Source organism: Acomys minous (assembly GCF_964271855.1).
Source record: "Acomys minous genome assembly, chromosome: 7".
Classification (NCBI taxonomy): Eukaryota; Metazoa; Chordata; class Mammalia; order Rodentia; family Muridae; genus Acomys; species Acomys minous.
Window position 1 is genome coordinate 44206119 of NC_140488.1, and position 15920 is coordinate 44222038.

The window sequence follows — 15920 nt, forward strand, 5'->3', positions numbered from 1 at the left end:
CTCGTCTCAAAAGATAAATGAAAATGCTTCAGTGTGCTCACAAAGCTCCTCTGAATTAATAATTTGTTCTGTGCCAAACTGCAGAATGGAGATGGTGTTCGTTCCAAATGTGCGTATAATAATTATTTGGAATCAACCTGGGTATTTTTCAGAGATTGATTTTCCAAAGTTGTCGTAACTAACGCAACTCTCTAAAATGAATGGCCACCCAAACCAGCTGCTTCCTTTCTCGCAGCTGCTTTCTTCACCTGAATTGTACCCTGCCACCTCAGCCGCTGCTGCTCTGCCTCAGCCTGCACCGGCAGTCTCTTTCTCTCCTAAGCCTTCTCTGTAGCTTTCCTGGTGCCTTCACGGCTCTCCTCACTAACGCCCATGGAAAGCTTTCACACCATCTGTCTCTTTCACTAGGTTGGGTTGCTGGAGGCCTGGAAGCCTATCTTTCACAACTTACTATTTCCATTGCTTAGAACAGTAACTGAAACCCATTCTCAGGCTTTAATTAAGAAACTCATGAATGCAAAATAAACACACGGGATTGATAGCCATGTGGGACGGTACATGCCTCTCAAGGGTGCATCGCTGTACAATACTCACCTTCACAGTTGCTTCCCTATAAACATATGCACATTATGGCTATAGCAGAACCTTTTGCATGACACACACATGGTTGCAGGGTAACATTTAAAAAGGAGAACAAGAAATGGTATTATGGGGCTGGAGAGATGGCTCAGAGGTTAAGAGCACTGACTACTCTTCCAGAGGTCATGAGTTCAATTCCCAGCAACCACATGGTGGCTCATAACCATCTATAATGAGATCTGGTGTCCTCTTCTGGCCTGCAGGCAGAATACTATATAAATAATAAATAAATAAATATTTAAGAAAAAAGAAATGTTATTATTAGGGGATGGGATGGAATGTGGACCATGAGAAGGCCGCATAAATCATAAAAGAGAATATAAAGCTAATTGCTTTTCTAGCCTCACCTCTCTCTTTTTTTTTTCTTTTGCATGGAACGAGTTCGTAAAATTGTATATGATGGTGACAGGGTAAAAGCCTAAGCAAAGCCCCTAGATGTGCACTTTACTGCCATTTGCTGCTTCTTTCAGCTCCCCAACCACCTAGGCACTGTGTTGGCCTGATGTCTCTTTTCCTATGCTGCATATACTCAAACTGTCAGGAGCCCTGGCTAGACCAGTTCCAGTTGGGGCCACTGGTAAGGGTCTCAAGGCCTCCCTTCCCCCTCTCTAACACTCTACTCCAGAGTCTGTAACCAGGCCTTTAACCCATGCTGTGTTCTCAGGAGCTGAAAGGACCCCTAGAAATAAAATTAAAAAAAAAAAAGAAAGAAAGAAAGAAAAAAGAAAAAAATGGGTGTTCCTCAAAGGGCAAAAGCCATTTCTTCATCACGACCAAGCTTTATCTCCCTGGAAAAAGTAGGGGTACCACAAATCCTGAATAGATGAACTCTCCAAGTCTATTCTGAAAGCAGATGTGATATGTCTAATGTCATAGAATAAATATGTGTTTATCACAACTTAATACTTAACAATGGCTTAATAAGTAACTGTTTTTCACATAGCATTTGTATTTTTAAAAGGGACCCCCGCCCCCACCTCACACCCCTCACCCCGCTTTCCCCACCCCCAATCATCACACTCAGTTACATAGCAAGCCCAATGATGGCTATGGCTCCATGAGACTCTGCCTCAAAACAAAACAAAACCACCAACAACAACAAATACAAAATGGAGTTTTTGCCTTTGTTTCAAAGAATAGCAGTAGGTTTGGAAAACGGAATAAATATTTCTTAACAGCTAAGCTCTAAGTACAAGGGGCTCTAAGCACAAGCCCCTCCTGAAAGAGTTACTGGTGATCATTTGGTGGGCCAGTGGTTATCTCACTGTATTATTCTGAGCTAGGATTGCTTAGAGGTTCAGTTATCTAACACATCATTTTAGTGACCCCTTTTCTCTGGCTAATGTTTCTGTACATTCCATGGTAGTTTTAGGTTTTACTATATGGGTTGAGTTGGAAAACCATGTCTATTAATACAATAAAACTTAAATTAATAAAACTGTCTCTGACAAGAAAAGGAGCAGGGAGGACAATTAGCCCCCAAAGGACATAAGCGATACTACAACCAGGACCTTGCCTTGCTCTCGGTCCTAAGTTGCTTCAAGAAAAGAAAAGGCATGAAAATGATGTCCATACCTAACACACTGACGTCAAGGATGCCTTGGTTTTTGCCGACAAAATCTGGAGGGTTGTTGACGTCACAGATGTAAATTCCACTGTCTTTTGGCTGGATGTTCAGTATAGTGATCGACGCATTACCTGGATTCGAAGACCCTATAATGCGATCCTTGAATTGCCCAATAGCCGACGCTTGTCCACCTTCAGAGTAGTAAATCTACAGTATTAAAATAACAAATGAGAGCCTGAGAGTATCCAGGATGAGGAAGTCCCTTCCATCTAGGTTTCTCAGGTCTCTGACTGATGTTGTTAGCCATGTCCTCATCTCCCTCCACTCAGCTCTGTGATGTCACCAGGGCATGGACTGGTAAGCCTATTTTACAGAAGAGGGCACAGCTGGAGTTCAGAGGATTTAGCTTCTAACCCTGGGCTTGAAGAATGAGACAGTCACCTGCCGAGTCTACCCAGTAGAAACTCTTCATATAGGGCATATGAGATAGACCTCAAGAGATATTTGCCACTTTATGAACTTCTGATTTGCATTTACCTTGCCCAGTGAGACTGCATTCCTGAGAAGCTCAATTGTTCGTGTTCCTTTCGTGCACACACAGCTCTTAGATAAGCACACTTAGATTTCTTCTGTTTGTTAGAAGTATAAAACTTCAGGACAGAATATTCCCTGAGAAATAATTTGCTCTCATTCTTTCCTAGCGCTGGTGGTAGGCTAAAACCAGATAAATTAGTAAAAGGCCTACAGTGTGCTTGGTGCTTGGGTCCATGTTAGCTACCATCTTTCTCTCCATGTCTAATAAAATCACTAAGAACTTCAGATGACTCATCTGGGGGCACAGTATTCATTTTGTTAACGTTGTTATTGTTGTCATTGTCATTTGCTGTAGCCACAATGCACTGGACTTGAGCCAAGCCATGGCATATACCAATAGTCCCAGTCCCTTGGGAAGCTGAAGCAGAGATATGATTTTGAGGACCACCTAAGCTATATAGCAAGATTGTCTTTAAAACTAGTTTAATGCATCCTTAAGAAAGATCAAATCCCAGCATGGAGAGGGGAAGCCCACCCCTAGCCAAGGAGCAATTGACCACTGACAGCTTCTGAGAGAGGAGAGTCCATTTTAAGAGTGCTGTCCTTGAGAAGTCAACCACACTCCACTCCAAGGACACCCATTCAAGAATATACAGGCATCACAAATTGGAGCTGATAGAAAAAAAGAGAGAACTCAAAATTCGGCGGGTAGGGAAGGGAGGAGGTGGATCTGGGAAAAGTAGGTGGATGGCTATGATCAAAACACACTGTACAAATAAGAGCTACAAGAAGTTCACAACTGCTGAGCATCAGTATCCCCTAGGGATGAAGCCTCTAACCAGTCATTCAATACCAAGTGGCCAGCTCTAAAAATACATACTTATGAACAAAACCAAATGGACTCAGCAGGTTCTATGTGTATTCTCATGTATATGTAATAAGAATAGTTTTAAAAAAATCACGAATTTGGGAAGGACCAAGGGGTAAAGGGAAGATATGGGAGAGGTTGGAGACAGGAGAGAAATGATGTAATGCAATACACATATTCCAAATTTAAAAATAATAAAAAAGATGTTATATAGCATAATTAAAAAATAAATTTTAAAATAAAAAGTAACTGATTAGGTTTAAGAAAGATCTGAATTTTATTCTCATCTCCATTAAAGAAGATGGATCTTACATACTAATGGTAGCCATGGGATACGAATGATGTGGTACCCCAACATAAAACCAGAGACACTATAATCTGTTAGAAGAAAAAGTGGGGAAGAGCCTTGAATTCCTAGGCACAGAAGACAACTTCCTGAACAGAACTCCAACAGCCCAGGCTCTAAGGTCAACAATTAATAAATGGGACCTCATGAGGCTGAGAAGCTTCTGTGAGGCAGGAAACACTGTCAACATAACAAAGCAAGAGCCTACAGACTGGGAAAAGATCTTCACCAACCCTCCTTCTGACAAATGACTAATATCCAAAATATATAAAGAACTCAAGAAATTAAACACCACCAAACCAAATAACCCAAGTGAGAAATGGGGCTCAGAACTAAACAGAGAATTCTCAACAGAGGAATATCGAATGGCTGAGAAACACTTAAAGAAATGCTCAACCTCCTTAGTCATCAGGGAAATGCAATTTGAAACGACTCTGAGATTCCACCTTACACCCATCAGAATGGCTAAGATCAAAAACTCAAGTGACAGCACATGCTGGCGAGGATGTGGAGCAAGGGGAACACTCTTTCATTGCTGGTGTGAGTGAAAACTTGTGCAACCACTTTGGAAATCTATCTGGCGCTTTCTCAGAAAACTGGGAATAGGGCTACTTCAAGACCCAGCTATTCCACTCCTTGGCATATACCCAGAAGATACTCCACCACACAACAAGGACATATGCTCAACCATGTTCATAGCAGCCTTATTCACAATAGCCAGAACATGGAAACAGCCTAAGTGTCCCTCAGTCAAAGAATGGATAAAGAAACTGTGGTACATTTACATTATGGACTACTACTCAGCTATTAAAAACAAGGAAATCCAGAAATTTGCGGACAAATGGATGGAACTAGAAATGATCATACTGAGTGAGTTAACCCAGACCCAGAAAGACTCACATGGTATATACTCACAATTGGACACTAGCCCAAAAGGGATGTCCCATGAAAGTCTTCACTTACCAGGAGATTGGGATAGATACTGGGACTTCCTATTGGGACTCTAGGTGAGAGAGGTAAGAATAGGGAAATAGAAGGATCCAGAGGGTCCTAAAAACGCACAGGAAGACCATTAAGGCTGGTGGATCTGGACCCAGGCAGGTCAGCTCAAACTACTGGACCAACCAAGGACAATACATGCAGTAAATATTGAACCCATATCCAGATCTAGCCAATGGACACCACATTCTCCACAATTGTGTAGAGCTCAGGGACAGACTAGGACATGAACTCTGGTGACCCCATTTGACCACTTCCCCTTGGTGCAGAGACCTGGTGGCACTCAGAGGAAGGGTAAGCAGGCTACCAGGATGAGACCTGATAAGCTGTGACCATATGGTGGGGGAGGAAATCCCCTTCTGTCACAGGCCTAGGGGAGGGGAATAGGATGAAAGAGGGAGGGAGGGGGGAAAGGGAAGATACATGTGAGGGGATAACATTTGAGATGTCATCTTCATAAATTAAATGAAAATCTTTAAAAAAATTGATGTGGTAGAGACATGTCTGACCTAGCTTTCCCACACAGCTCTGCCTCTGACTGTGTCACATGAGCTATCCCCTAGCTATGGCTCCATAGCAACTTGCTGAGTGACAGGAAGCAGAGATAGCTAATCTCTCTAAGCTTTTAGTTTCCACGTGTGAATGGGGAGCCAGAGCAATGTTTTCCAAAATAGGACATTGATTTTTCAAAGGCGTCTAAATGAAAACCTACTGATGTTAATGTTCAAGAGAAGCGCACTTAGCATACCAAATATGTAACCTTATGGATATTGTTGTTTAGGTATATTAAGGTTTTAAGGTTTTTAAAAGTCCCAGTTAGTATATAAACTAGTAACACAAATATGACAAAAATAATGAGGCTGGGGCATAAGTGACTGTAACTTGGGATTTGCTGAATGAGGTAATAAGACCTGAGTTCCTTTCACAACATGCATATTCTGTGTGCAGAGTTTGCCTAATTAATATAAATGCATGTCATTAAGTGATTGGTGTTTATGTCCCATAAATTGGGACTGCTTTAGTCTAAAGAGACAAGTTATTTTCATAAAATCTTCTAGATGGTTCTTCTGGTTCATTTGATTCATTACCCTCACTTTAAAGAAGCAACTGAAGCCAGAGGAGGTTTTTTAAATGGCACAAAATAAACAGTTGTGGGATGGATGCGAAGACGAATGGTCAAGCACTGGCCTAGCATGTATGATGCTCTATGTCCCACCCTCAGCTGAAAAAAAAAAAAAGGCGGAAACATAAAAACAAATCCAATTTAAACAGGACTACAACCAGTTCCCCTAATTCCCTGCCCAAGGCTCTTTACCTAATCAATCTATTTAAAAACAGAAGCATCAGAAACAGAAAAGGAGTTAGTGTCCAGCTGAATTAAATTGTCTTCCCCTTTATCCCCAAAGGCAATGTATTTTAAAGCAAGACCAACAAAGCAGTATTTTGAGGAAACATTTTTTTAAATGAGCACAATTAAGGTGAAAACAACTTACGCTCTTCATTGTTTTCATTACCATTCTTTACTGCCCTAATTATAGTGCCTTAGAGTTCATTGAGCCATGCCTCCTGACCTTAACCCTGAAGCGGCAGTGTTTAACCCAGAAACCAGAAAGCTACCATTAACTCAACTCAAATAAGGCAGGTATACATTAACTTATCAAAAGACTTTACTATACTGCCAGGCAACACTAAATCTTCCTTAAAAATGGACCATAGGAGCTTCTGTTGTCTCTTACCTGGAGTACAGCCCAGTGCCACCAAGACAGCCCTTCACAACCTGAGCCTCTGGCCACTTCCTCTGCTCCCAAGAGGAGACAGGCCAGCCCTGCTTTATGATGCTTGATGATGTCACAACGAGCTGCAACATCAATCCTGCCATAGAAAGTTCCAGAAGGGCTAGGTGAAGAGGGCCTTGATTACTCAGAGATGAGGGTCCAAGAATACATTTTTAGGCAAGGATTAAGACAATAGAAGGGTGCAAGTGAGGCCAGGCATGGTGGTACATGCCTGGGATTCCAGCTGTCAAAAACCTGGGGCAAAACTATCACAAGTACCGAGCCAGGCTGACCTATAGGCTGACTCTGTCTCAATAACCAATACACAAACAAATCAAAGTTGAAAACAACTAAATGGAAAGAAGCAACTGTGAAAGTCTCCTAGTGGGACAAAAATTAAGGGGAAGTGGTAGATAAGCAACGATATCTCAGACCCCATGAGGCCCCATGAACAGGCCCTCCACCATGCCTTTCATCTGACTCCTTACACTGCAGTCTAATCAGTATTTCCCTCACAGTCCATAGATACTGAAGGGATGAGACAGGAAACCTTGAGTTCAGGCTGTTTTCTGAGGAGGAGACTCCCAAACATTAGATAGCCAGACACGTAGACGAAGGGGCTTCTGGCTTAGGCACGTCCACTTCGTTAACAGTGTCCTTGGGAAGAAAACAAAAAGGGAATGTTTTCTCCAAACTGCTTATCTAATCACTCCGGAAGGGCTACAAGTTGGTTCCCACAAAAGACCAATGCTTCAAAAAAAAAAAAAATCCAAAGCTCCATTTTTAAAAAGCTGAAGAGTGGCCTGGGCATAGCCCACGACACTATGGAGTTATATGCTTTGCAAAGAAAAAAAAAGATATTGTCAATTTGGAGACGAGAACAACTGAGACTGAGGAAAACCCTCATGTGTTAAACAGGCCACATCTGTGGCGGGGGTTGGAGGGGCCCTGCTTTGAGAAAATCCATGCCAATGTTTCCTAAAGTGGTACTTGTTAAAAACAAAAATTATGGCCACTGCGGCCTATGCCCATGTTCAGGACAGGAAGCCCTGCTTTCTCTCAATGGCTCCTCTTCCTGCCCTCCTTGCCGTGTCGGTGGCTGGTGAGTAGGGTCACAAGAGCCTACTAGTGATTAGCTCCTCTTTGAGATCCCTTAGCTCATGTCACTAAGGGTCAGGAGCTGTCAAGGGCCAGCTGGATACTGAACAAGGTGGGGCCGGGTCTATAAGAAGGGGTAGGCTTATAAAAAGGCCAGAAGGGCCCACATAACGTGAGGAGCTGGCATAACCTGTGGAAAACAAAATGCTGGCCTAGCCCATCAAAAACACATCTGTTGGCCAAAGCAGGCCCTGAGGCCTCCAGTTTGCAAACTCTGGTCCATTCTCAGCTAGTGTAGAGGACACTGAGGCCCTAATAGAGGGAAATGGGGCTGCTCAATGTCACACAGTCAATTTACAGTCAGACTTGAATCCAAGCCTCAGGATCCCCAGGGTATGCATTAAGACAGCACTCTCAGTCCTGCCCCAAGACAAAGGGGATGATCTACCTTCCCGATTGGGACCATTTTATTGGCCACTCCGGTCTCCCCTTCTGCCCCAGGCCAGTTGCTACCATTCCCTGGCCTGGCGCTTCCTGTGCTGAACACTTTTGCCACACGATGCATTCCACATTCTCCAGCTGCATGGCAGGCTCCTTGGTCTCTCCGCACAGCAGCTTGCCTCTGCCTCTGCTGCCAAGTTTCTAGTCACACACAGCTGTGCAGCTGGCAGCCAGTGGTTTCCTCGGTTTTGCACCACTGCTCTCAAACTAGAGGCTTGCTGTATAAGCAAGAAGGCGTGAAAGGATCCCATCTGCTTTCTGTTCGAATGCAGGGTCCTTTGGGAGATAGGGGAGCCCAGGAGCCCACAGCTAAACCACACATTCTTTCCTTTTCCTCCCTGCCAGCTCCTTGCTTTTGCTCCTAGAGCTGCTAGACGTGTGTTGGAAAATGGCAAAGGTTTCAAGTGCAGAGATTTCTCTGGTCTGTGCTATGGAGGCTATGACTGTATACAATAGAAACAGAATACCAGAAGAAAGGCTCTCTTGGCCAAAATCACCCTTTTACCAGCTTACTATTTCCTTGAGATGTCCACCGTTTAAGTATTTTTGCGTGACTTTTGGATAAAATCATGGAAGATCCCTGCTTAGGTGCACTTCTTCAACAGAAATGAAAGGAAGCCCAGAACAGATAAACCTTAGTATGAAGAGATGGGAGGTTTGCAGTGTGTTCGTCTCTGACAGCAACAGCAGCATTTAGGGCAATTTGTTGTGGGGCTCTATTGCATGTATTGCACAGCATTTAGCACCTCTAGCCAGCACCCACCCAGTGTCGCTAAGGACTCTACGTCCTAAAAAAAAATCAAATCAGTGTCCTGTCCATTATTAAATTCTCCTGAAGGGATGAAACACACACACACACACACACACACACACACACACACACACACACACACACACCCCAAGATTACAGAACCATTTGAAATAATGTTACCTCCAGAGGACAGAACAGGTTTAAAAATGTAAGAAGCCAGAAAATACGAAGACACTTGATTCTGGGGAAGAAATTGTCCAAAATGTAGCCATGTGGATATGAGGATGGTAAGGGATTTCTTCTCTTATATGCTAAGCAGGGTCTGTGTGCATTTTATTCATGGGCAAATGTTTTTTTCTAGTTTTAGCAAAACAAGCTAGACAGAAAAAGGACACATTTATGGCCAGAGAGGCACCATATCTTCTCAAAACTCCCTTGTTAGCCTGCTTGTACCCACCAGGTGAGTTTTCAGATTAACACACACATGCGCACACACACATACCTGCTGCCAACGGGTGGTGTGAAGCTGTCCACATTTTTTAACATAGGGCATTTTTTAAAGGAAGACCAAATGGCTACTAGTGGAAAGAGCAGTTTCCCTTTACAGAAGGGACAACCCTAGAGAGGACAGACACTAAGTGAGACACAGTATCTATCCCTGGGTACTGGGAAACTCTAGGTCTCAGAGTCCATTGCTTTTTAATGCAATGATTTTGAAGATAGACGTGGGCAAAATATGGCCATTAATCTGATCAGAGTAGCTATAGGGCTCTGAGTCTTTGGATGATGATTAAGCATTCCAGGCATGAGCATAAGAAGGTAAAACTCAAAACTTCTCTATGTTTTATTTTATTTTTAAGAATTCATTTGTATGTATGCATGTGTACCAATGTGTGAGTATGCGCAGGCAAGTGCAGGTGCTCAAGGAGGCCAGAAGAGGGTGCTGGATCCTCAGTTGTGAGCCATCTAACATGGCTGCAGGAAATCAAACTCAGGCATTTAACAATAGCAGGAAGCTCTCTTAACTGCTGAGCCATCTCTCAAGGCCACATGTCTGTAGTTTTCATTAGCATAAACAATACACACCTGTAATCCCAGTTCTTAGGAGGCTAAGGCAGGAGGACTCCAAGTTCAAGGCTACCCTGCATTCTACAGTGAGGCCCTGTCTCAGAAACCAAACCACAAAACAGACTTCCCGGATTCGAGGAGAGCTTGCACTGATCTGGATTGTTTTCACATGTAAACCCTTCCATCCCACTCTAAAGATTGCAACCAGTGGAGGGGTCTACTAGTGCACCAATGGGTTTTCTTACCTGAGAGGTCCAGCTACATCTTCCCCGAGCGTCTCTTGCATGCACCATTTTTAGACACTGACTGACTGCCTTTTCCTCCATACCCTCAGTATTGAGGCTCGAGCCATGCTGTGTTTGAGCAGAAATGGGTGGGTCTGAGAGCTGAATGCTACATGCTATATTGCCACCTCAACCCAGGAGTTGAATTAAGTTACTCAGTGGTCAGTCTAACAACACCTTAATCTCACATATCACAGAATGTTCTATAAAAAGCAATCTCTGGTACAGATACATGAGTGTGTGGCTGGTGGGGGAGGGGAGGTGCTTGAGCGGGCATTTCATGTATCTCATGCTGGTCATGAACTTGTTAGGAACCCATGAATGACCTTGAATTTCTCACCCTTCTCCTACCTCCTGAGTTTTAGCAGTAGAGGCGCGCACTACCATGCCTGGTATATGTGCTGCTAGGGATTGAACCTGGGACTTCATGCAAGCAGTCTAGCAACTGAGCTGTATTTCAGCCTAGAGGTCTCCACATCCCCCCAGATAACCCCCCAGCATTCACTAGATGAGCTTACAATGTGTTCTACCTATGGCAGTTTGAACACATGGAAATGTTCAAGTAAGGCACCCAGAGTGAAAGCTAAGTTCTATTTTGAAAACTTCCATCTCAACCCAGGATCTCTGCAAACTCTTAGCTGAACAAGGTCTGCTCAGGACTGAGCAGTAGTAGAGAAAAGGGTCTGACATCTCACTGCAGGCATCAGGGATCTGGTATGGAGAGCAACTGGGCACCCAAGACCAGGAAACCCCTTAAGACTCTGTCATGGCTAAGTTAAACAGTTTAACTAACTGTATCTTGTTGGGCTGGTTTTTCTGGTCCCTCTGATGTAGCTGGGGCATGGGTGAGACAATTTTGCAAAATCAAATTTTACGAATGGTGATGTTCATGTTGCAGCACCGAAGGCTTCCTTGTGTTTCAAAGGAACCATCTCATACTATCTTTTCGTTAAAGCTGTCAGATACGTGAGCAGCCCCATCTTACAGACAGGAAAACTGAATCTCTAAAAAGTCAAGTCAAGACTTGTTTAGGGTAATCCAGCCAGCAAACAGGAGGCAGTGTCGGGAGCAGAACTGACATCCGTCCAGAGGTTTCTACTGGGACTCCAAACTGATCCCAAAGAAAAGCCCACATATGCATGGGAGGAGAGGGGAGGAGAGGAAATCCAGTTATCTAAAAGTAGCGACTAAGAAAGGGCTGTGATGGGAATCTGGCAAGGACAAATAAGCTGAAACAAGATGGCAAAACAGGAGGAGAAGAGAGCTTGTGTCTTGGCAGGTGTTTTTCATCCTCCCTGTCCTCAAGCAGCCCTGCTCTTCTTCTTTGTCATCCTCAGCACAGGCCCACACAGGTCGCAAGCATTTTTCATTTTTCATTTGCTCTAGCAGCTCAGGAGAAACCGACCTCACTTGATTTGGCAAGGAAAGGAGCAATTCATCAAATACTTGTCAATAGATACCGTAAAAAGTTCTTCTAAGGGATGTTCTGAGCTCAAGCCACACTCATTAGAATGGCCTAAAGCTTCCTCCCCTGCAGTCCCTTGCTGAGAAATGGTCACTGCTAGACATGAGTCACTCCCAGCTTCTAAGCGGGTAGAGTTCAACCAAGAGATGGAGGTAATCCCCCTCAGTCACAGTCATAGGGGAGGGGAGTAAGGGGAAAATGGGAGGGGGGAGGAATGGGAGGATACAAGGGATGGGATAACCATTGAGATGTAATATGAATATATTAATAAAATATATTTTTTTAAAAAACAGATGGCTCTGCAAATCCCAGTATAGAGGATGGTGCAAAGTGAAGAATTTGCACTCTTGAGCTCAGATTCACCTCTCCTGGCCTCCAGGAAGTCAAGGACATCTTGAGTTGAGTATCAAGCATAAGACATTTTAGGATGAAGCCTCCCTAAATTCAGCTACCCCCAGAAAAAAAAATGAAAAGGACTTCAGGTCTACAAACTATGGGTTGAAAGGACTCATAAGAAATCACATTTTTAAAATGACAGATCTTGTGATTATTGTCACCTTAGTGAAAACCACCTGTGGGAAAGAGCAATTATTTCTTGGTTGACATACGTGTCAAGGTGATGGAACTTGGTAGCATCAGGGTTGTTATTTTCTGCTAATGGTCCTGCTGCTGCTGCTATCTTAATGGGATTAAAAACAAGAGGGCTTTATAGTTTTCAAGTGTTTCCATATGTGAATTATTCCCCATGAGTACTATGATACCAACATTGTCTACTGTGACCAGTATGAAACAGAACTGTTTAACTTTGAATACAGGGTAGCGCTGATGGAGGGAGTCTCCCTATGGACAATGGTTTCTGATAAGGAAATGTTCACAGTCTCAAGTAGAGAAATGCTATGCCCACACAGAGCTAGTGGGAGCTAAAGCATAGTTGGCCTAGATGCGGCTCCTCCAAGCTAATGCCTCCCTTCTCCTCCGCTTTGGCTTCTAGGCTTCCCTCCCAAATATCCTTCTAAACAAACCTTCCATTTCCTGCAATGCTCAACTCCTGCAAAGCAGAAGACTATTCCAAACCACCAATGTTGGTCTCTTCATTATTTAGGACCATGAATCATTCTGAGACTCTGATAGCTGTAGACTATTTTTCTTCAAGGGATGTATAAAGGCGCATATAGTACAAGTGTTTGCATACATGTATGCACAGATGTACACACAACTCTATGTAATACAAATTTAGCCCTTGGTATACCTTTCAAAAAGAATTGGACTCAGCTGGACGTGGTGGCGCACGCCTTTAATCCCAGCACTCAGGAGGCAGAGGCAGGCGGATCGCTGTGAGTTCGAGGCCAGCCTGGTCTACAAAGTGAGTCCAGGACAGTCAAGGCTACACAGAGAAACCTTGTCTCGAAAAACCAAAAAAAAAAAAAAAAAAAAAAAAAAGAATTGGTCTCCAGGCTAACTGAAGATAATCTGGTGTAGGCAGCTTGCCTGTGGAATCATCCTTCCACATAGGTGCTCATCCACCCTATGCTGGCAACTTCTCCCGAACCTTTTGCCCACGCTTTCCCTCCCTTATCTTCTAACTTCATGCTGCCCTCAATTACATAGGTTTCATTTCTACCATGGCCCTTCTCCATCGATCCGGGGAGACTCAAGCTGTAAAACTCAACTGGGGTCAATGAACCAATTCCCGTGACAGGCAGATCCCAGTTATTAAATTAGGCAGAGCTCTTCAGATCCTTTAGGATTTGCATGTGAACTGGAATCTTCTGGAAATTATGAGATATTTGGAGGATGTCCTTTAGGAACTATTATTTTTTGTTTGTTTGTTTTTTGAGACAGGGTTTCTCTGTGTAGACTTGGCTGTCCTAGACTCACTTTGTAGATCAGGCGGGCCTCGAACTCACAAAGATCCGCATGCCTCTGCCTCCTGAATGCTGTAATTGAAGGCACACACCACCATGCCCGGCTATGAGCTATTGTTTATTTCGCCTATAAGAAGGCCTGTGGCTTTTCTAGAATACATGATACACATGATGCTGACTATACAAAACTGAGATAACGGGTACACATAATCAGAGAACACAAAGATAAAGAAAGGCATTTAGATAGACTGTCTTCCCTAAACAGCTATCTAAAAACTCTGTGTCTCCAGTTTTGTCATTGTTATCACTAGTTCCTTCATATTTCCTTGTTCTTTCATACTCTCACGTCAACAGTTTTCAGCAAGATCTAAGGGAGAATGATTTAGTTAAAATAATCCTTACAGAAGTGGGCTCCATGTCCTTGTTGTGGAAGAAAGACCATTGGACTGAAAGCTTGTCCAGGGATGTCGCAGTGGTGGTATACAGGCAGATAAGAGTGACATTAGATCCAACGGTCACATTCATGAAACCATTTGGGATGGTCACTTGCACCATACTAACGTGACCTGAAAAGATAATCATCAGAGAATTAGTAGTACATACTCACATTCTGATGGCATTTTCATCACAAAATGCACAATATCTGTTTAGAGACTCTAAGACGGGAGAGCATGGAATGAAACATGCAGAGGACCTGAGCAGACAACAGACACAAGTTACGACACAAAGATGATCTACCCTAGGTGATGAGAAGGAACAGCACTGGACTGGTAATTCATGCAATGGTCATGCTATATGCAGTTTCATACAGTCTTACCCAGGGGCACTAAAAGGTCTGAGTATGGAGAACAAATGACCCAAATTTCCCATGATCAAGAGTGTTCCTAGAATACAAAGGATTTATTTTTAAAACTGGGTAAGTCAGAGGCAAGGCCTATTGGTTTTGCTAGGCTTTTCAAGGCCAAAACAAGGACAATTCTAGGCAAATTGACATCAGCTGTTTGTCCTATTCCTATGACCACTGTGTGTGTGTGGGGGGGGGGGCTGGGGGAAGTTTACTGGAAGATCTAAATTACATCCATGGTTGTAATGTAAGTTTCTTATATACTTTCATCTTCTTATCTGCATATAGTGGAGTGAACCAGAAGCTATATGACAGATAATAATGTCATTGATCTGATAACTAAAAGAATATGTGTCATGTACTTTTCTCACTTTTTCTCAGTTTTAATTTTAACACAGTAAGTGTAGGTAGAAGTATTTGACATAGAGAAGACATTTTGAGGGACCTCAGTACCCCTCGGTGGTGTTCAAGATGGAAAACAGCTTGTGTGTTTTAAGTAGACATTGGACTTCTGAGCTACAACCTCATCCCCTCACTACTGATTTGTGGTTTGGTTGCTTTGTAGGATTTCACTTATTTTCCATTTAGGTTTTTATGGCCAAGTCCATGGTGTCTCTTAGCAAATGTTCCATAGGTCCTTGGGGAGAAATGTTCAGTATGCTACTGTTGGGTTGCGGGCTCTATACAAGAAGATGTGATTTAAAGCATCACAACACATCCAGCATACACAAGGCTCTGGGTTCACTACTAAAGAAAGGACAAAGCAAAGCACTGTGAATACTGCTGTCAACATCTTACTAGCGGCAGAGATACGAGTATATTGCACTTCCATTTAGGTCCACTTACCTTCTCTACATTCCAACGTCACTGTCTTGAGTGCAAGGTAATAGTATAAGATTACGCTGTCCTTTCTGTTTCAATCATCACATATAATGTGTAGAACTTCGGAGTTAAAGTAGTTGCCTGTGTGTTGTGCTTGTACTTCTACCCTTTCTTTTGTCCCTTCCTTTTCCTCAATGCTTCAAGATCCTTCCTCCCATCATCTTCTTTATTTCAGAAGTAATTGATTTAGCTATTCTTCAAGGGTACGCCTGGTAGGCAAAGGTATTTCCCTCCACACTTTGACTGAGAATCTCATTACCTTCCCTTAATTCTTGAAAGATAGTTTCACTAGATGCAGATTGTATTTTCTGTCATCTCTGTTGTACTACTGAGTCTATCATCATGTTTCTTATTTTTATTATTGTATTTTCTTTTGGTTCTATAATTCCATTTGCATTTCTTGGGAAGACAACCTAATCTTACTTAAACCAACA

The 15920-nt window shown here is 43.0% G+C and overlaps 2 protein-coding genes across 3 annotated transcripts in view; both read right to left on the reverse strand.

Annotated features, from left to right (window-relative positions):
• The window catches only part of VSIG1 (V-set and immunoglobulin domain containing 1), a 32801-nt gene that overhangs the window by 9533 nt on the left and 7348 nt on the right, over positions 1-15920 (reverse strand). The window contains exons 2-4 of one of the 2 annotated variants that reach the window (XM_084790272.1): positions 14163-14326; positions 10392-10499; positions 2215-2413 (exon numbers count right to left, since the gene is read on the reverse strand). In XM_084790272.1, the coding sequence (XP_084646398.1) occupies positions 2215-2413; positions 10392-10499; positions 14163-14326 (471 nt within the window). The remainder of the gene's footprint in view (positions 1-2214; positions 2414-10391; positions 10500-14162; positions 14327-15920) is intronic. The other variant, XM_084790273.1, reaches the window with a different exon arrangement.
• The window catches only part of LOC311602343 (protein sprouty homolog 4-like), a 107776-nt gene continuing 95825 nt past the window's right edge, over positions 3970-15920 (reverse strand). The window contains exon 7 of the transcript XR_014780728.1: positions 3970-3986. The gene's annotated coding sequence lies outside the window, so the exon portion shown is untranslated. The remainder of the gene's footprint in view (positions 3987-15920) is intronic.